General features: G+C 39.4%; 5 protein-coding genes across 10 annotated transcripts in view; 4 read left to right on the forward strand and 1 right to left on the reverse strand.

The window, feature by feature from the left end:
* Positions 1-15: 15 nt before the first annotated feature.
* LOC141800713 (uncharacterized) lies at positions 16-4,592 on the reverse strand. The gene is made up of 6 exons (XM_074683452.1): positions 3,950-4,592; positions 3,160-3,336; positions 1,211-1,330; positions 971-1,027; positions 770-877; positions 16-662 (listed from the first exon to the last, which is right to left on the reverse strand). Exons 2-6 carry the CDS (start codon positions 3,325-3,327, stop codon positions 564-566), a joined length of 552 nt encoding a protein of 183 aa, XP_074539553.1. The 5' UTR covers positions 3,328-3,336; positions 3,950-4,592; the 3' UTR covers positions 16-563.
* Positions 4,388-5,951, forward strand: LOC141800612 (uncharacterized). The gene is made up of 7 exons (XM_074683274.1): positions 4,388-4,442; positions 4,523-4,688; positions 4,773-4,883; positions 5,174-5,230; positions 5,505-5,618; positions 5,716-5,832; positions 5,922-5,951. Exons 2-7 carry the CDS (start codon positions 4,527-4,529, stop codon positions 5,949-5,951), a joined length of 591 nt encoding a protein of 196 aa, XP_074539375.1. The 5' UTR covers positions 4,388-4,442; positions 4,523-4,526.
* A 934-nt stretch (positions 5,952-6,885) lies between these two features.
* Positions 6,886-14,380, forward strand: ptdss1a (phosphatidylserine synthase 1a). Its single transcript, XM_074684360.1, has 13 exons — positions 6,886-7,545; positions 8,023-8,114; positions 8,470-8,514; positions 8,599-8,723; positions 8,825-8,983; positions 9,185-9,336; positions 9,859-10,000; positions 11,042-11,154; positions 11,355-11,420; positions 11,677-11,776; positions 12,004-12,072; positions 12,720-12,786; positions 12,888-14,380. The coding sequence occupies exons 1-13, from the start codon at positions 7,364-7,366 to the stop codon at positions 12,980-12,982; spliced, it is 1,407 nt and encodes a 468-aa protein (XP_074540461.1). The 5' UTR covers positions 6,886-7,363; the 3' UTR covers positions 12,983-14,380.
* A 688-nt stretch (positions 14,381-15,068) lies between these two features.
* LOC141801081 (E3 ubiquitin-protein ligase NHLRC1-like) lies at positions 15,069-16,553 on the forward strand. The gene has a single exon (XM_074683981.1). The coding sequence runs from the start codon at positions 15,272-15,274 to the stop codon at positions 16,514-16,516; it is 1,245 nt and encodes a 414-aa protein (XP_074540082.1). The 5' UTR covers positions 15,069-15,271; the 3' UTR covers positions 16,517-16,553.
* Positions 16,554-18,214: 1,661 nt separating this feature from the next.
* kif13a (kinesin family member 13A) overlaps positions 18,215-19,411 on the forward strand; it is a 37,132-nt gene continuing 35,935 nt past the window's right edge. For all 6 annotated transcript variants that reach the window (XM_074683063.1, XM_074683061.1, XM_074683062.1 and 3 more), the window contains exons 1-2: positions 18,215-18,538; positions 18,763-18,853. In XM_074683063.1, the coding sequence (XP_074539164.1) occupies positions 18,484-18,538; positions 18,763-18,853 (146 nt within the window). In that variant the 5' untranslated portion in view covers positions 18,215-18,483. The remainder of the gene's footprint in view (positions 18,539-18,762; positions 18,854-19,411) is intronic.

Here is a 19,411-nt window from a genome sequence, read left to right on the forward strand (position 1 = left end):
CTTTTTCACAGTTACATTTGATCCCTCCACTGTGGACCATTCACTGAAAACTAACCTAAAACAGCAGCTTCCTGTCTGTGAAACCAGCTCAAAGTGTGAATGCAGGTGATAAGAGGTTGCAGATATTTCCACTGATAACCAAACACAAGTGTAGAAAACCACAAAGAGACCCTCGCCTCTTTAACACCCTTAGCAGCACTAAGAGACCAGCAGTTACCGTTGCGCAAAGAGACGCAGAGGTTGGGGACCATGAAGAAGTGGTTTTTCTTTCACATGCGAGAAGCTGACATTTGCTGACCACAAGCCCGGTGTTCTCAGTTTGTGTCAAACATCATACTCAAACCACAGCCTGGCCTGTGCAGCAGGGGTTTGAATTTCAAAACAGGCAATCGAGGTGGAACGGAAAGCCACACTTAATATACAAAACAGCTTAAAATTACCCAATTCATTTGCTGAATTAAAATGTAGCATTAATGCAAAGACCCCCCTGAACCTTTTCTGTCAGAGCAAACATAACCAAGCATCTAATCCTTCGATTTCTTCTTCAATCATTAACAGTTTGATCAGTGAGATTTGGTGCGTTTCGCTTTACAGAACCAGAAGCAGAGAACTGCAGAGAGAAAAACTTCAAGTCCCAACACACACAGCTCCAGCATCTCCACCTGTTGAAGAACGAACAACAAGCACATCTGTTCTATTTTTCAATAACTGTGTGAACTTACATTGCTAGATAAACTCTGAAATATTTTTTCATATTCCCCAGTCTTACCTTAAGAAAGTCAGCATTATTTTCCTTCCACTCTGCCAGGTCAACGCTAATCATACAAGCTGCAACTGTGCCTACAATGATGCAGCCACAGTTGACCCCAAAGGATGCCTGGAATGTAAGGGGTGTTTTTGTTATTACTTACTCTTATAGATTCAGGTTATATCTATCATTCTATATGTTTTGGTTATGAGTTGTACTTACAGGAAGTAGTTTTGGATATTTGAATAACAGATTGGAAATGATTCCAGCAATGACAAACTGCAGAGGACAAAAACCTGGCTCATAAGTGTTTCAAAGACTTAAAGCAGAGCTGGCTTTCTATCTGTAATGAGGTCAGATGCTTTACACGTTAATATGTGTCTCAAATCACTCTTCGTGACCCCATTGTCTGGTTTTTGATGATGCTCATTTCTGTAATTGAAGCAATCTGAAAAGACTTACAAGTATTCCAGTCAGGTGGGAAACCCTGAACATAGTGAAATAGGAGTCAGTCATGTCCTGGGCTAAAGCAAAAAGAAATCCCAATCCGATACTGAGGAGGCCGCTCACCACCTGCACAGACTGACGGGGTAAGAGTAAAAACAGTAAAAACAGTAAAAAAAAAATGAGAACTCATGAAGCCTGAGATGTTATGTATCGGTGCCTTTTTGTTGTTTTGTTCATAAAAGCATGACATCTCAAGATTTCATTAATCAGTTATGTTTTGAGCATGCCTGTAAATTTGCACGGTATGGAGGAACTTTAACACTCTTGTGTAAAGAAACACTTGGCTTCATACACTCTTTTTGTAATGTGCCTACCTGAGATGGGGAAATTGTGCAGAACAAAAATTATATATATGTTTGTGTTTATAAAATGTCTTACTCTTATATCTGAGTTTTTGAGGCTGTTTACATCTGTTTTCATTACAAGCAGGCAGCCTTAACTATAGATGATGCATCTTGAGGACAGATTAAGATCTTATCACTCAGGCCACATATGGAGGAAACAAAAACGACAACATTGGTGTTATTCTTATAAGTACCTAGTTTAAATTAGCTTCTTCTGTTATTCTAGCCTGTGAATGCAGAGTTTATACATCACATAAAGATATACTGTTCATACTTCCTGTAAAAAAAGAGCATGTATTTAATTTTGAGTGCATGATGATGCTTTGCAAACTATGGAAGTAGGATCACTGAAAGGTTGGTCAAAGTCTATAACTATCTTTGTGTATATAATTAAACAGTAAAAAAAAGAGGAGATGAGAAGCTTTAACATATGCATCTTCACACGCTTTGATTGACGTGACCAGACAACATCAGTGAGCAGTTCAGTCCAGTTGTTCTCATGAGATGACTGCCTAAGATCACTTCAGCCTTGCATCCAGCACCACTCCTATAACCCGATGAGGATAAAAGTTATTGACTACAGATCTTTCTGCAAGATTTTGAGCTCCCTTGTTTTGTAGATTCTTCTGGAGCATTGCTGTTAACAGACTTAATTTGTTAATTTTTGAATTCTGTCAATTTTTCTCTTTCTGTATTGCCCTCCCCAACCCCAACACATTCAAGGAAGGTGGCTGTCTGACACAAGTCTGATTCTGCACAAGATTTCTGCTTTTTAGGGGAAGTTTCCTCTGCCACTGTAAATTTCTAAAAGCGACAGGATGCTCTATTCATGGTGGCTTAACCTGAGATAAGACTCCTTATCTTATTTTGCCAGAAAGGGATCTTGCACATGTCTGCTTATAAATTGAGATGTATCAAAATGACAGGAATAAACAATAAGATTTTTGTTTTCAATTAATTAAGTCACAGAAAATAATAAAAGAGCAACAGTGTGACAGATTGCTGGGATAAGTCTTTTCAAGATTTAAAAGATATATGATGTATTTTCAAGACAAGTAGAAAGCTTGAGGCCGTACATTTACACATAAAGGTGCATTGCATGAAGCTTTTGGCCCTAAAGCACAGGAATTCACAGGTAAAGATTGTTAGGTTCAGTATTTGTTTTCATTTAAAATTTTCTAGATGTGGTTTGTTCTTTTAACTTTCAGATGTGTTGATCTAAAGCAGTAAAATCCAGTCAAACAGCAGCTCAGGAACACTGTGGTCTCTTGCATTCATCACATCAAAAGTTAAACAAACAAAAAAAACCCATAAAACTGTCTTTGCCTTTTTATGTGATTAAAAAAAAGTTTAGAAATGTGGGGAGAGGGGGTGATATGCACAGTATGATAAAAATAACTAATAAAACTGATAAAACCAGCATCCAAAATCAAAAGTTTTAAATCAAGATTCAGTGTCTAAACATTCTAACAGTTAGATTTTTAAAGGCTTTGTTTTTATAAGCTGCAAAACTGCATTGATTTTTTTTAGTATATCACTGAATAGCTCAGTCAGTCTTACCCCGAGCACAGCAGGTTGTTTCTGCAGCAGATCATGCAGCGGCCCTGTGACCCCTGGCAGCAGCTCTGTAGCCTGGTATTGTCGAACTATCGGGGACTCTCTCCTCCCAGCTCTGTGCGTCTCCTCTTCATCTCCGTGGATGTCCATGTCTACATCTGCACAGGCCATGATGCTCTCCTGAACAGCAGAGTAGGAAGGAAATAGCAGATGAAAGATGGCAGTAAAGTGCAATCTGATACATCATTAGTACATGATACAGCTGTGATAAACTCCATGAGCTTAAAAACAGAACAATTCAAGCATGAGTTTTTCACATGAGTTCAAAATGAAAGGCTTTAGTTACTTTAGTAGGTTTGAAGGTAATGCATGTTTCATAATCTTAATTTAAGATAAAGGATGATCAAGTACAGGGTTTTATTATGAACTGGTTGTAGTAGTGCTTTTCATTTGTCCAGATTATCCAAAATTACATTTTAGCTTCACACAATTACAAGTAACATTCAGTCTTTTGTCAAAGGTTATTTTTTTTGGCCAGTTCAAACACATGTGATATGTTAAACTGTCAGAGAAAATTACAGAGGTTTTAAATTAAAATGTTTGATTTTTTTAATTAAATCTAGAATCCTACAGTTAATAAGTCAGTCATTCCTCACACTTCTGACCCTCTTGAGTAAAGAGGTATGGTAAGTCAAACATGATACTTGCAAATTGATGTCCTCTACAGCAAATATGTCCAAAACCTTTGTTTCTTCAATACAACTCAATAAAGAAGTCAAATTTAAATTCTTACCTTGGTAAAGCTTGAGAAGAATTGATTTTACTCAGTCAGTCCGTCTAAAACGCCTCAGCCTTTAGTCAAAATTTTCACTTCCCTGTAAATTCTTTGAAAGAGGAGGTCACCTTACACCTTCACTTCCTCCATCAAGCAGAAGGGTGTCAATAACATCATCATGTCTTCATCGTACTTGTGTAAAAACAAGAAAAAAATCTGTCCTCATATAAATGTATAAAGTATGTATCAAGTACATATGTTTACAAGAAATTCAAACTACAAGGTCTGTTTAACATCTTAGACAGGTTTTAAAGTCAGCCAGCAAGCTGTTTGTGGGTTCATAGTTTTGTCTGTGCGTGCAGTTGTGTGTATGTGTGTGTGTGAGAGATAGGGGGTTGAGAGAAAGAGCAAGACACATAGACCAGTGGCGTGTCAGGTCATTTCCTCACTGAACCCTATTCACGCAAGGAGGATTTGAGGTCTGACTCAAGATAAAAGCATAAAATCAAAGGTAAGTACCTGTTACCTACAACTTTGAGGACTGAGTGATGCAGTGGCAAAATCTGATTCACTTTTTGATCTTGCCCACAGGACGATGAAGAAGACATTTGTATGTGATGATTCAATGATCATCACCATTCCCATCGGGTCTCTGAGAGGTGGCAGCGGGGATCACCTGATGCCTGAGAAGTTTCACTGTGTGTACAAAGACTCCTACAAGCTGTTTGCTGTCAAAGGAAAACCCAAACCTCTTGGAGTAAGGTGGACCATTTACAGACAATCATGAATCTCTGTGAATAAAATTCAGCACTGTAACCCAGTGTTTCTCTGTTTCTTATAGGCAGCTCAGACCATGGCTGGTGTGTTCATTGTTGCTCTAAGTTTGATTTCTGGCTACGCAGGAAACCATGACGGGATACAAATTTGGATCCTAGCTGTACCCAGCTGTGTGGTAAAGAAATATGCAAAAATAATATACCTATTCTAATAATATTCTAAATTCAGAAAATAAATATCCGAAATTTAGTCTTTGTGCTTTCTTTTTACAGTTACTGTCATTTAAGCAAACATATTGTATGCATTTAATCTTCTACTTCCTGTTACTGTGACAACTCATCAGGAGAACAATGATGAATATCTTTCATACCTTAACTCATGTTTACAAAAGATTATTACTGGTTATTATTGCTGTATCATTTTATATAATGACGCTTTTTTTTTTTTTTCAAATGAATATCTCAGTTTGTGATCTCTGGTATGCTGTCCTATGCTGCAGGGCGGTCTCCAAACATCCACGTGGTAAGATTATAATTTGGTTGTTTTAAGGTTTGTTTTTGATGAAGCAGATTAACATTCAAAAGAAAAATGATCAAACCATTTACAGTTTCGTTTGTAAATTGTAATAATTGAATGTAATGATTTTGACAAGTTCTGTCATCCTGGTTGGTTAAACAACATTTCAATTAGTTTATTGTAATTATTCACTAATTCTGTTTTATTTCTTTGGGCGGTGCTCACAATGATGCCTTTAATGATGTCTTAAGGCCTGAATCATTTCTGCACTTTTCACTAGACGAAGCTGTCGTTCTCTCTAAACATCATCAGCCTCTTTTGGTCCATTGTGGCAGTCATTTTATGTGCATTGTGGATTCATTTTGGGTCAATAGGAATCCCAGAAAAACACAAGGTGAAAGAAAAAGCCTTTTATTTAAATGATAATCCTCTGGTTAATTCAATTTTTTAGTTGTTATTCATCAATTTGTTTATCATTTTTATAGCAGCAGCTCATTGAGGGAATCGACAGCCTGATCCTGACTCTGCTGGTGGTTGAGAAGTTCATAGCCCTTTTCTTGACCTACTGGTTGAGTAAAGCTGTCTGCAGACAACATTTCAACACTTTGGTAGGGCTTTGTCTTTGAACATGCATAAAAATGCATAGTGCCAGGATTCTGATTATATGCAACTAACTCATTGTTGTTTTTTTCTACAGCCAATCATACTGCTGAAACAGGGGGATTGAAATAATGGGCTTAAGACAAAAAAAAAAAATCACCTGAATACAGCCTCTTTTTCAATTCTATAAACTGATCCTGCAACCAATGCCATCATCAGACAACAGTCATTGAAATTCCAGATAACTTGCTTTTGAATAACTTTGAATGTTAAGGGCGGCTAATGAATGTCATATGAAAACAGCAAACTGCATGTAAAAACGATAGAAACTATGTTATAATTGTTATTTGTTAAATCTTATATTTTTTCCGATTAATGTAAGTTTTTGTACTTTTTTTGTGTACATTTGTGTAAAATTTGTGGATCCAGTTTTACTTTTGTATCTTTTAATAACTCTTCTGTGAATAAAGGCGACTGTTTTGTTCTGCAATGACATTTTTTTCATCTTTTATAACGCATGGTACAATAATAAAATTCATTTCAGGAAAATAAAAATGTATAAACGTTTTGTAGTGTTATAAACTATATTGAATTTTAAATCCTCTCAAAAGAGAAGAGTTATCGCAAACAATTATAAAATAATAGACTACTCTGAGTGCACAACTATTAGCATTGTGAACCCCTAGCCATCTTTCTCAAAACTATTTTTCTGTAATGTTTATTGAGTGAATCCTACATTTTTTTTCTCCAACGCTGATAAATTGCAGGAAAATATAAGAGCTAAAAATCTGTCATCGTTTATATTTTCATGTTATAAGTGGTTGAAGTTTTCACAAACTTTGTGCTGATCATAGATCTTAATGCGTGAGCATAGACTGTTAAAAAACGTGCGTGCGCTGACAATGCCCCCTGCTGGGAACTGAGAGGATTTATGGTTGTAACAGCAAAACCATGAGCTGCCACAAGGGGGAGTCGATCACACACCAGATGAAGCCAAGTAAATTTAACTTTCAGAGAAGGATGTAGTCGTGGAACAACATTCATTTGACATTCGAATCACTTCGGGCTGTTGTACAACTGTAACAAGTTCTCTAAAAGTAGACTATAGACTTGCGTACTTGTTAAACATTCGATTAATAACGCCTGTAACTAATTGGCTACATTTAAAAGTCAGTCTCGGTTCATTTAACACGCTTTGAAGTCTTTGCACGGAGGTCAGCTTGAAAACAATCATTGCAGCACATGATGCAGGAGGGCATGTGAACTCTTCCGCGTCCGGACACTCCCTACAATCATGAACACCAATCAAAATCAAAAGTGAACAATTCCTCTGTAACTGTCTTTCCTTCTTTTTTAACCCTCTGTGGCTCTTCCTGCTCAGCTGTCACCTTTACCTTACATCCTGCTGAGCTCGCTATGTGACCATATCTCTTAATTTCCCCGCGTGTTGTGGCAGTTTTCGTGGTCGCTGCTGCTGGCTTGATCACTTTCTCATGCTAATGTGAGGAACTGCTGCTGCTGCTGCTGCTGCGTCCATCCATGGCGTCCGTATACAGCGGATCTCATACCTTGAGCAAGGATGATGTGAATTATAGGATGCATTTCCGAATGATAAACGAGCAGCAAGTTGAAGATATCACTATAGAGTTTTTCTACAGGCCGCACACGATAACACTGCTGACATGCACGGTGCTCAGTTTGATGTATTTTGCCTTCACAAGGTAAGAGACTCACAGCTAACGTTAGCACGGTGCTTAGCCTGGTGAGCTAACAGTGATGCTCTGACAGAGCCAGGTTTACACAGGGAGGTTAGCTAGCTTTTAGCTACTCTAAGGAATCTATAACGGAAAAATATTGTTTACAGTCACAAGAAAACAATAGCGTAACTCATTACTCAGCATTAACGTATCTGTCAGAACGTAAGTCAGTATTAACGGCTGTAGAGATGAACACAGTTTTAATGTGTTGACATTAGCTACAACAATATAACACGCAGGGAAACGTGTCATAACGTCACATACAAAGTGGTTATCTGAATTAGAAATGATTTGTTCAGCAAGCAGAAGAAGATATAAACCCACTAACAGTAATAGTTTCAGTAAGAACCACAATACGTGTTATATGGAACACTAACTGTTGATTTTAATTAATACATGTGATGTTTAACTGACTTTAATGTCTGTTTATCCTGCTTGCAGAGATGATGGAAATCCTGACAGTAATCTCTGGGTGGGGCTCATCCTGGTGATCTCCTTTTTCCTGGTCATTAGTGTTTTGGCATTTCCAAATGGTGGGTACCAACTGACACTGAAGACAGTTTTATTCAGTAATGTGCATACATCAAATGTTTGCAAATTGGCAGATAATAACAAACATGAACCAATGAGTTAAAAAGCTCATTCAACAAAGCACAGCAAGAGTTAGTTTTTCCTGCTCTTGTATGTTGATTCTCATCACATGGAATTTAATCTCCTTTTCCAGACCTTAAATCACATCTAGCCGTGTGCAAAATGAAAGAATAGTGTTAAGGAAAATGTGAAAAAATATCACCAAAACATAGTCTGGCATGATGAAAAGTCTGTGTCCGTTTTGCACATGTATTAGACATTATCTTTGACAAAGTGTCTTGATGTCCTTTACTGTAGGTCCATTCACAAGGCCACATCCTGCAATATGGCGAATAGTTTTTGGTGAGTATGTCTCATAGGGCAAGTACTGCTTATTGATTGAATCATAAATTCCCGTTGTAAATGTCATCTCTCTTTACTGTTTAGGTCTAAGCGTCTTGTACTTCCTCTTCCTGGTTTTCATCATCTTCCTCAACTGGCAGCAGGTAAAGCAGCTCATGTACTGGTTGGACCCAAACCTGCGCTATGCCAAGAGAGAGGCAGATATAATGGTGAGTGATGCAGGCTTAAGTGCATACAATCTTTCGAAGTGCTTTTTCTATCATGGGATATTTAGTCATGGTGATGAGGCTAAGTACGCTGCTCTCTGCAGGAATACGCTGTGAACTGCCATGTCATCACCTGGGAGAGAATCCTGAGCCATTTTGACATTTTTGCATTCAGTCATTTCTGGGGCTGGGGTATGAAGGCTCTGCTTATTCGTAGCTACGGCCTCTGCTGGACCATAAGTATTACATGGGAGCTCACTGAGGTAAGCAAGTACTAGATACAGTTAGCACTCATTTAACATCTCACCTCCTGCCTCTCCTTCTGTCTTTCCTCTCACAAATGAGACTTTAAGAGTCGACTAACCTGGTGACTGAGTTAATCCAAAAGAAACTGATGGGTTTGGTCATTTTTATTAACATTTCCTAAGCAAACCCTCTTGCCTCCTAATCTTCTTATCCTGTAGCTGTTCTTCATGCATCTGCTGCCTAACTTTGCTGAGTGCTGGTGGGACCAGGTGATTCTGGACATTCTGCTCTGCAACGGAGGAGGCATCTGGCTTGGCATGACTGTCTGCCGCTTTTTGGAGATGAGGACCTACCACTGGGCCAGTATTAAGTATGATCTCCAAATATGTTGAGATTCCATTCTGATTTGTGTTGATCCATAGTTTGTGTAAGCGATACCAGCAGAAAAGCATCCAGTTTCTTTCAGATGAATTTTCCAAATTAATCACAGGTTTCGAAAAGGCAAATGAGGGTTTTATTGTGAGGCAGTGACATTCATTTCATTGGGTACCAATTTAGTTATCACCAATATGATCTCACTAATACATTGTACACAATACACAATCAGGTTTCACTTGTTTGCTTGTATTGGCCATGCAAAAATGGGGATCAGTATAACAAAACTGAAGTCAGAATGATTCAAAAAGTCAACTCATGGTGGTTTATTGTTCACTAGTATGCACAAATTATTGTTTTGAAATCAGATCGCAATAGTTCATCTAGGTGGAGTGGACTTGAATCATTAATGTGATTGGGTTCCTTTCATCTGGCTTTGTCTTCTGCCCTGATATAATACTTATTTGTAATCTATCTGCAACTTATTGTAATCCCTCTCTTGTGTGTTTCCATCCAGGGACATCCACACCACCACAGGGAAGATCAAACGAGCCGTGTTACAGTTCACCCCTGCGAGCTGGACCTATGTCCGCTGGCTGGACCCAAAGTCTTCCCTTCAGCGAGTGATGGGTGTCTATCTCTTCATGATTATCTGGCAGGTGGGTCAGCAAGAAATCCTCTCCCATTATCTCATGGTGACTAAGTGCTGACTAGTCGGGGATCATCCTGTGCTAAGTCCAGGCTAATCTAATTACCTTCTGTGTTGTTGAAAGCTAAAACCTGTCTCACATGGATCCATATAATGCAAAGTTTCCTCCTGTCTACACATTAGCTGCTAATCCTTTTGTCAAAGACAGGTTGGAGCAATTTATTGACACCAGTCAACCATGGATTGAGAATTTAGATGAACTTGTTGTACAGAGGAGGGTTAACTAAAAACGTTGTGCTTTTAGCCGTCAGCTGCTTCAGCTTTGAAAGCTGCGGTTTCTCTCATTCTTATACGGAAATGAAACACAGTAGTCCTTCCTTCTTCTTTACTTAGTAGCCCCCAGCTCTACTTCCGTTCCAAACAGTCATTACTAAGGTTTGTGAATTAAGAAGGAAACAATCCAGCTCAACTCTGCATGAGGACAGACCGTTTAGCATGTCAGTTAGGATGTAGTACACTCCTGTGTAAACTGCTGTTATAGCTGCCAATTTGTTAAATCAACTGAAACCTGCATTGTTAGAAAACCTTTGTTGGTTGATGTCCTAGTATCCACCTAGAGTTTTTTTTTAAGAAGAGTTTTATACTTGTAGAACATCAGTTCATGTGAAATTTGTGAACAGTTCAAGTTGCTTGCAACACCTGAATCTATCAACCTCCACAGGTGAAAATATCTGCAGGGGAAAAAGCACCATGACATAAACTGGTTACAAAAAATTAAATACAAAAAGAACATTGACACTGTTTTTTTGTCTTGGGTTTGCACTTAAGCACATGGGACTTGATGTCATCACCCTACTTAAAAGTTGTTCTAGTATTCACATGGTGTTTGTCTAACATTAAGTTTAGTTGTCACGTTGATCTCTGCCTTACATAATGGGGACTCAATAAAAAGCGCATATGTTCCCATGAACACAATCTCTTTGCATAGAATGTCAAACCTACCAAAGAAATTTACATTAACCATGTCTTTCTCTTTTCCATTGATCCACAGCTTACAGAGTTGAACACATTCTTCCTCAAGCATATTTTCGTCTTTCCAGCAAGCCACGCACTCAGCTGGTGTCGGATCCTGTTTGTTGGTATCATCACTGCTCCAACAGTGAGGTAAACACTCAATGTGGTTATATTTGTGAAGAGGTGATCTTTACAAACCAATCAAGCTACATTGTGTCAATATTGTACAGTACCAAATGCTTCCATTCAGATCTTCGTTTTGACAGTTTGTTCAACAGGTGTACTGTAACGACAAAAACTGACTCAACCTGCAGGTGAACATTTATGTTTGTTTTTTTTTTTTGCTTCAGGCAGTATTACGCATACCTAACAGACACACAGTGCAAAAGAGTCGGGACCCAGTGCTGGGTGTTTGGGTAAGTGCAGCCTTGACTCAGTGTGACCACCAGTTTTAGTTCTACTCACGCTCTATTTATGTGTAAACTTTAAGCGTATATCAGAAAGCCACATGATGTAAGATAAAGATGGTGCAAATCTAAACATGTGAGGCTTCATGAAATGGTAGAAGTCACACCCGGGCATGTTTGCTTTGAGCTTCTGTTTTTGGTCAACGTGAAAGGTTACTGTGGGTCATGGGTCAGTGTTGTCTGTTTTTTTTTCCCCCTCTCACAGGGCAATAGCCTTTCTGGAGGCCTTGGCTTGCATTAAGTTTGGACAAGACTTGTTCTCTAAAACACAGATCCTCTATGTGATTCTCTGGCTGCTGTGTTTGGTAAGATGAGCATCAAAGCTTTGATGCATTTCACTTTTAGATTTGAGTTTTATGTTTATTATGCTGTAGAATACATGAAGTCATGTAGCTCAACTCTGCTGAAGACCATCTTTTCCATACATACCTCTCTGTTTCCACTTGTGAAAAGTTTAACTTGCTGTAAGTTATTGATAATGGATTTTCCATGAATCATTAAACAGTGTCCATCATGTTTGATCTGTTTTTAGGCCTTCATTACATTCCTGTGCCTGTATGGAATGGTGTGGTTTGCTGAAAATTATGGCCCTAGAGAAAAGGTATGTCAATTACTTTAAGTGTTTTTCCCCTGCAAAGGCTGTCAAACTATCAATATTAAACAATGATCATTGTTAAAATCTGTTTTTAACTTCAGTGACACGTGACTGTTTTTTGTGACTGATTGATTTACGTGGAAAAAAATGGCACAGTGATGTCACATATATGTGAAACTTATAAAAGTAATCTGCTAAGCTTATATCGTGATCCATGACCTTGCACATTCTATTTCTTTGTCAGCCTTGCATCTATCTTTCTGTTTGAATTGAGTAATTTGGTAATTCACTGGCTACTGAGCTGTAAATGTTGTAGCAATTATGTGGGTTATAGTTGTAAAAAAAAGAAAAAAGCAATCTTCATACAGCTACAGTGTTGATCACAGTAATGCTCCATGTCTAATCTCTCTGTGGTTGTACCTTATTGAACAGTAGAAAAAAACAACAACTGGGATTTAGTGTCATGTATGATTGATTATAAAATCTATAAAGTAATTCACAGCAGAATTGAGAACATGCAAAAAAAAGACTGCATCATGCCATGTCTAAACAAAGCTGCATGAATTGGTGCTGTTCTGGGTCAGTTAGCTGCTAGATGTTCCCTGTCCAGTCAACAGCATGTGTGTCATGTGTCTGAACTTCTTCTTTCACAGAGCCTCTCAGAATGTGAAGACAGTAATTACACAGAATCTGCTGGTCATGTGTCAGAGGGGTTTAAAGGTACAGTAACTCATCTTACGGACACCCAGTGTTTAGAGTGGTCTTTTACATGTACTCTTTATTTTTTAAACAAACTCATTTCTAAGTGTTTGATGTTTCAGGGGAGACAGCGGTGGACGACGACAGCCCTACAATCAGACATCGAGGAAAGCTCTCACCAAAGACTGGTTCCATCAATGGTTTGGATAGCCAGTAGGAGTCGGCGATTGAGAGGCTTGATGTTGATTCCTGAACTCCATCCAAGAAACCTGCTGTGAAAAATCACACATTTACAAGGGGGTGAAGATACAGCTACTTCTTGGTATATTTGAAGTCTACAAAGCCCCTACATACAGTAGAAGGAGTGGAGACAGGAAAGGTGCAGGTTCATGCAGTGTTATTAGGAGTGCATAGTGGCTTGAACTACAGGGACGCACGCTTGGATGTGTGCTGTAGTCATAGAAAACTCCTAAACCACTTATCACAGGTTTGTGTGTAAAGACAGAGGTAATGTGTGTGTTAGTGTGAGAAAGAAAGAGATGGCGATCAAGATTACCAGTTCTAGATATGACTGCATGATCATTGTAGCCGATGAAGTATAATTTACAAACATTTATCTTATAATACTGTATATCACTAATGGTTAATGTACATTTGACTGGTTGACACCAGCCTTAACTGCAGTATGTTGGTCCAACACATTTCAATGTTTGAAAGCCATCATGTAGAATTTATCACATTAAATGGAGCCTCTATGTTTATTGCACAGAAAGGCTTTTACTGGCATCTGTCAAAGATGTTCACACTTGTTTCGTGAGCTCGAATGTGGGCGGTGTTTTAATGCAAGGAGGCTCTTGCTGGGTAGGATCATGGACTGAAGTGTTTGTTTGACCACGAACAAAGCAAAGCACACAGTTTAAGCACTTTTCGGAATGTTTTCTGCAAATACTGTACATTTTGTAATGTTTGAGTATTCTGTGAATCATTGTGACTATGAGTGATTTTACTCTCCTGTTCATCTGTGGCTGCTATCATTTTTTTATAGTACTGATATATCTGAGGGCATCCGTTGAATTTTGTGCATGTGTTGTCAGTCTAAGCCTGTCCTTGTGCAGGGGGCTTCGTTTTACCGTCAACCTTCTTGCGTTTGCATGGCTGTGTCAAATCAAATGGAGTGTTTAAGTAGGAAACGTTACAAAAGTATATTACACCACACACCAGGATGCCAGTATTGTCATGTTTTGTCACTCACTGTCATTGTAACATTTTAATCTACCCTTGTGCCTGTCTGCATGTTCTTTTTTTTATTCCTGACTTTTCTAGGTTTTTACTGAAGTTTTGGCTTTAGATGTTTGATTCTTCTTTGTGCTTGAGTGCCGTATTGAAGATTTATTTCCATCGCTCCGTCAGCCTCATCTCAGTTCAGATAATCCTCGACAATCCAGACATTGACCTCTGTGGAATGGACCAGGCTCCAGTGCTACAGTAGACGCTATAAATGGTACATTGTCTCTGGATGTAGGTGTAATTTGCCAAAAGCATTTTTTGTTGAAAAGGACTTGTGCTGTTCTTTTTCACTGTGAAATAATGGAACATATTAAAACATTACATTAAAAGGGTTTTACATTTCGTCTTGAGCTCTGAGTTGTTTTGAGTTATTTCCTCTCTTATGTTATCTAATAGAGCAGTAGCACCACTACTCTTACTGTCTACTTTGATCAATAATCACTTTACGTATCATCAGAAAACCATGTTAGTACTGGCTTGTGAAAGGCTGATAATGTGCTTCACAATGGGAAACCATGGATGACCTTGCTCAACCTCTGAAGAGTGGCCTGCAGCAGCAAAGCAGTGCCGCATTGGCTGACTCAAGAACTGCCCATCTTGGATCAGATTTCACTCAGTCTGCACACCATGAAATACAGACAGAAATAGCTGCTGCCTCGTGTTGACCTACAACAACATGTTGTTTGAAAGGACACCTCATGTTGTGGAAAGAGAAAAAACAGCAAAGTCAGAGATTCCATTACTTTATCCCCTGCTAAATAGACTCTGAGGATCTAGCCAGCAGAAATTACTCAGCAGAAACCCAAAAGGCACAATAAAACTGTTTTTAACACCCAGGTTATCTCTGTTGCCATACTTTATACTCCCGTTTCATGTTATTGTGTTCTGCTGTTCTGTGCAGAACACAAACACGGAGGGAGAGGGGGCTGTGCCTTCTGAAACTTGTAATCTTTGTTTAACTTATTAACCAGAGGAGGGCAGCAGAGAGCCTCATTGCAGTGTAAAATGTCACGTGACCATTTGGGCCTAAAGCAGGGGACATGAGTGTGTTGACAAAAATGGTGCAGTCCTCTGGCTTCATTTTCCTTGTCTCCTTCCTTCTCACCATCCAACTGGAGCTTCAAGTCTCTCTCTTTTGGTTTCCTGAACTTCCTGCTGCCTTCCTCAGATGACTGAGCAGTCTCAGTAAGTTTAAAGGACATTCAGGGATATTTCAGCCATGGCCAAGAGTCCTTTTCTGAGGGGTCCTGAGGGCGCTCTGAGAGAGATCCAGATCAACTTACTGGAGTGTAAAGTGTGCTTTGAGAAGTTCAACACTCGGCAGAGGGAGCGCAGACCACAGAACCTTTCCTGTGGCCATGTTCTCTGTCTGGAATGCATCGCAGCTTTGTCCCACCCTCTCCTGAGGAAGCTGGAGTGCCCATTCTGTAGACAGCTGTGCAGTGCTGACAGCACCTCCCCCTGCCAGGTTCTTATAGACCTCCAGGAGCTGATGTTTTCTGTGAGTCCAGTATCTTCAAAAGAAGGTTTGTGCATAGCCTCAAGTCTGACATCTACAGCTCCACATCTTTCTATGGGTTTTGGTGGATGGGGGACTCTCTTCAACCCCACTGGGATAGCTGTTTTAGGGTCCTCTGGGACAGTAGTGGTGGTGCATGATGGAGAGGAAAGGGTGGTGGTGTTTAGTCCGCAGGGAAGGAAGCTGCACAGCTTTGGGCCAAGAGGACGAGCTGCTGGGGAGATCTGTTACCCTGTGGATGTTGCTGTGACACCCTGTGGTTACGTGGTGGTGACTGATGCAGGGGATCAAGCTGTGAAGGTTTTTACTACAAGAGGGAACCATGTATTGACAGTTAAAGAGCCCTTCATGCTTCCTTGGGGTATTGACACAGACAGCTACGGGAACATTTTGGTCTCAGACAATCAGGCTGGCGTGCTGTCCCAAATAAAAGTGGACTATATTCATGGTGTAATTCTGAAGTATGAACCCGTTGTTGTAGACCTTCAACATCCAAAAACAGTGGCCTCCTGCCAGCTGACCAGGAACATTGCAGTGGTGGAGCATTTACCTGACGAGAAGTATCCTCCAAGTTTTCACCAACGCACAAGATTAAAAGTGTTTTCTCCATATTTCAGCCTCCTTTATCAGGCAGACAGTTTCAGCCTAAGCCTGCTGTCCACAGTGAGGCTCAACATATCAGGTGTTGCCTTTGCTGGTGATGGAGGCGTTATTGTGGTAGACTCTAACCAAGGAATGATTTGGAGTTTGGGGAATGTGCAGAAAGGCCCGGACCTGTCTCCTCTGGTGAGAGACCATCTGATCCGCCCTACTGGGCTGGTGTCACTGAAGAATAAACTTTTCATTCTGGACAGTGGAGACCATACAGTGAAGATTTGCTCTGCTAAATCGGATCTTTTGCCAAACAGAAAGCTAATGGTGGAGCAATACATGAAATGTATTTGATAAAACTACAGTACAAAGTGATGATTTGTGGGGGATAAAAGTGAAAAATATAAAGTTTTGCATTAAAAAAATTGCATTAAAATGTATGATTATATGTAAAGAAATTAAAGTACTTCTGTTGAGCCCACTGTGTCCGGCTTAATTGAAATCCAGTTCAGTATTTTTAGACAGGCTAACAGGCTAACAGTCTTGGCAATTAACGTCTCTTTCTTTAAATGTTGCTGCTTCTACAATTTAGAAAAAACAACAACAACTTTTTATTTATCTATTTATTTGTTCAACAAAACAAAAGGAAATTTAATCCCTACCATCACTTGGTCATGAATCCCAGCATGGATCCCAAAAAATAACCTGACAGATCACAAGGAGATTTATGAAAACAGAAATTAAATTATAATAGTTTTATGGAAGAGGGTATGGCTTCAATTTCCTGGGCCTACAACCCTTCATTTCATGCAGTTCCAAATAAAAAGTCACTTGACTAACCGTTCATGTTCAACAAGCTATAACCCTGAGGCGAAATGGAGCCAGTAGGAAAGGGATAAACATCTTTACCAAGAGCTCCAGACGAATGTGTTTATGGCCAAGTCTTTATTTCCATTTTTTTACATTTGTAGTGAATGAATATTTTTATTTATTTATTCAACAGCATGGCTAAATTTTAATATTTTAAAAGGCCCTGAGAGGATTTTTAAAGTGCTATTGAAGTAATACGACTTTTATATATTTGCCTCTTCATAATCAACCATTTAAAATAAGATTATTAGCACTAGAACTGATTATTTCTCAATGCTTTTTTCAGTATTGCTTAGTAATGGCTGGCACTGAAGCTGGACTGGCAAAAAGAAAAAGGACAGAAGAGCAAAAGTAGTCAGTGGTCTGTTCAAACTTGAAAGTTTGTCTGCAAAATGAAGAATAAGGCCTTTTTTGTTCTGCCTGGTGAGGTTAGTTGGTAGATGAGCACTGGTGGGACATAGCCAGGATTCATTAACGTTTCATGTAATGGACATGTGTCGAGCACCGGGCTATGAGTAACACAAACTTAAGCTGTCTACTAAACTACAGTACAAACTGAGTTAACAAAGTTTTCTTGTTGACTTGTTTTAAACATCCTGTAAAAGTTGTCTTGGACAAAGAAAAGTAGTTTGAAAATCCTGATCTCCATTCATTTGCCTCATAAATAAATGCACGCCTTGTCAAGAGTCATGTCCTTACAACAGTGGGGAAAAGTGCTTATGTGAAACAAAATCTTTATGCCAAAGATAACACATTTTGCGGGGGACCCCAGACTCACGCCCTGGGTATCTGTAAAAGCAGGCTACGGCCCTGCTGCTTTAGCCACTTGAGTGTTGCTATTTATTCATTTATGTATTCATTTTCAGTATTGTTTGTTTGTTTGTTTTAGTTTTTTTAAAAAAAAATTGATTAAGAAAAGGTAAATAACAGAAAAAATTAACATTCAAAGCTGCTTGTCAAAGACGTAGCAAAACAAATGTGACATTTTAAGTGCATAATGGTTTAAACAACCTTTCTAATAGTCTCCACACCCTATATTTACCTCTAAAATGCCCAGATGAATTCTTATCGTGGCATGTTAATGAACTTGTCAGACAGTCTCTCTTCTCATGCTCTGCCCCCCTCCACCCCCCGACTAGCGGCGCGGTGCGTGGATCCTTTCTCCCTCTCCGGCAGAGCCTCTCCAGCCTGCCAGAGGAGAGCAGTCGTGCTCCCAGTGGAAGATGGCGGTGGGGATGGAGCACAGTGCTGGATTTGCACTAAAAGCGAACCCGGGTGGATGTAAAGGACAACATGAACATATTCCTGCATCTTTTCCTCGAGGTGTGGACTCTTTCGGTCTTGTCTAACTAGAGCCTGGTGCCTCTTTTTGTGGCTGAAATACTGGCTCCTTGTCGGGGATTCACAGACTACACACACAGAGACAGGGTGGGAGTGAAAAGTGGACAAAAATGTCGGATACAAAGGTAAAAGTTGCAGTGAGAGTCCGGCCCATGAACCGCAGGGGTAAGTGTTTTTAAAACAATGATTTCTGTTCGCTAACCCTGTTTTCTGTCTCAGCGGAGTCATGCTACGTTATCATAAAGTTTTGATTTCTTCGCCATTGCTGTCTTCAGCTTGAGCTTGGATTCAGACTTGAGTTGATCTGAAGACGGTAGAAAGTAGCTAGCATGATTTACTTTTACACCCCCGTATTCTGCTTCACAATCCCAACAAACTTCTCTTCACAGAAATTGAACTGAATACAAAATGTGTCGTGGATATGGAGGATAACCAAACAGTTCTCCACCCACCACCTTCAAATGGAAAAGGAGAGAACAGGTAAACAAAGCTGAAAAACTGCCAACAGTTTATGTTTTTCAGATGCAGAAAGCATTACAGAGCAGGGAGCAATGAGCGTATATGTAAAAATGAGGCTTTGATGTGAACACAGATGGAGACTCAGGGTGTTTGGGGAATGTCTGGTAAGTGAAAGAGCAGAAAAATGCTGGCTGCACCCTCTCTCTAATAACTCTATCCCACCCTGGTTGTAATACAATAACAGTAACATCCAAGTTTAGCATATAAACTGCCTTTCAAGTGGGCAACAGGACCACAAGATTAGCTCAAATGTCTAATATATCACCTGTACATTATAACTCATGTGAACACTAATTACCATGACAAAGTTTTATTGTAAATTCACACCAAACTGTTTCACTGCACAAATACCAGAAAGTGAATTTTAACAGAAATGGTGCTGCAGCTGAGGATCTGATGACTGCCACCCACCTGCTTGCAACATGATATTAGGTTATGTCATTGATTTGAAACTTCCAATGCTAATCACATCAGCATGATAATACATCTATTGATATCACAGAATAAGCTTGAATTGTT

This window comes from Halichoeres trimaculatus, unplaced genomic scaffold (assembly GCF_033239565.1).
Source record: "Halichoeres trimaculatus isolate MK-OKI-2021-1 unplaced genomic scaffold, fHalTri1.1 fHalTri1_scaffold_12, whole genome shotgun sequence".
NCBI classification, from domain to species: Eukaryota; Metazoa; Chordata; class Actinopteri; order Labriformes; family Labridae; genus Halichoeres; species Halichoeres trimaculatus.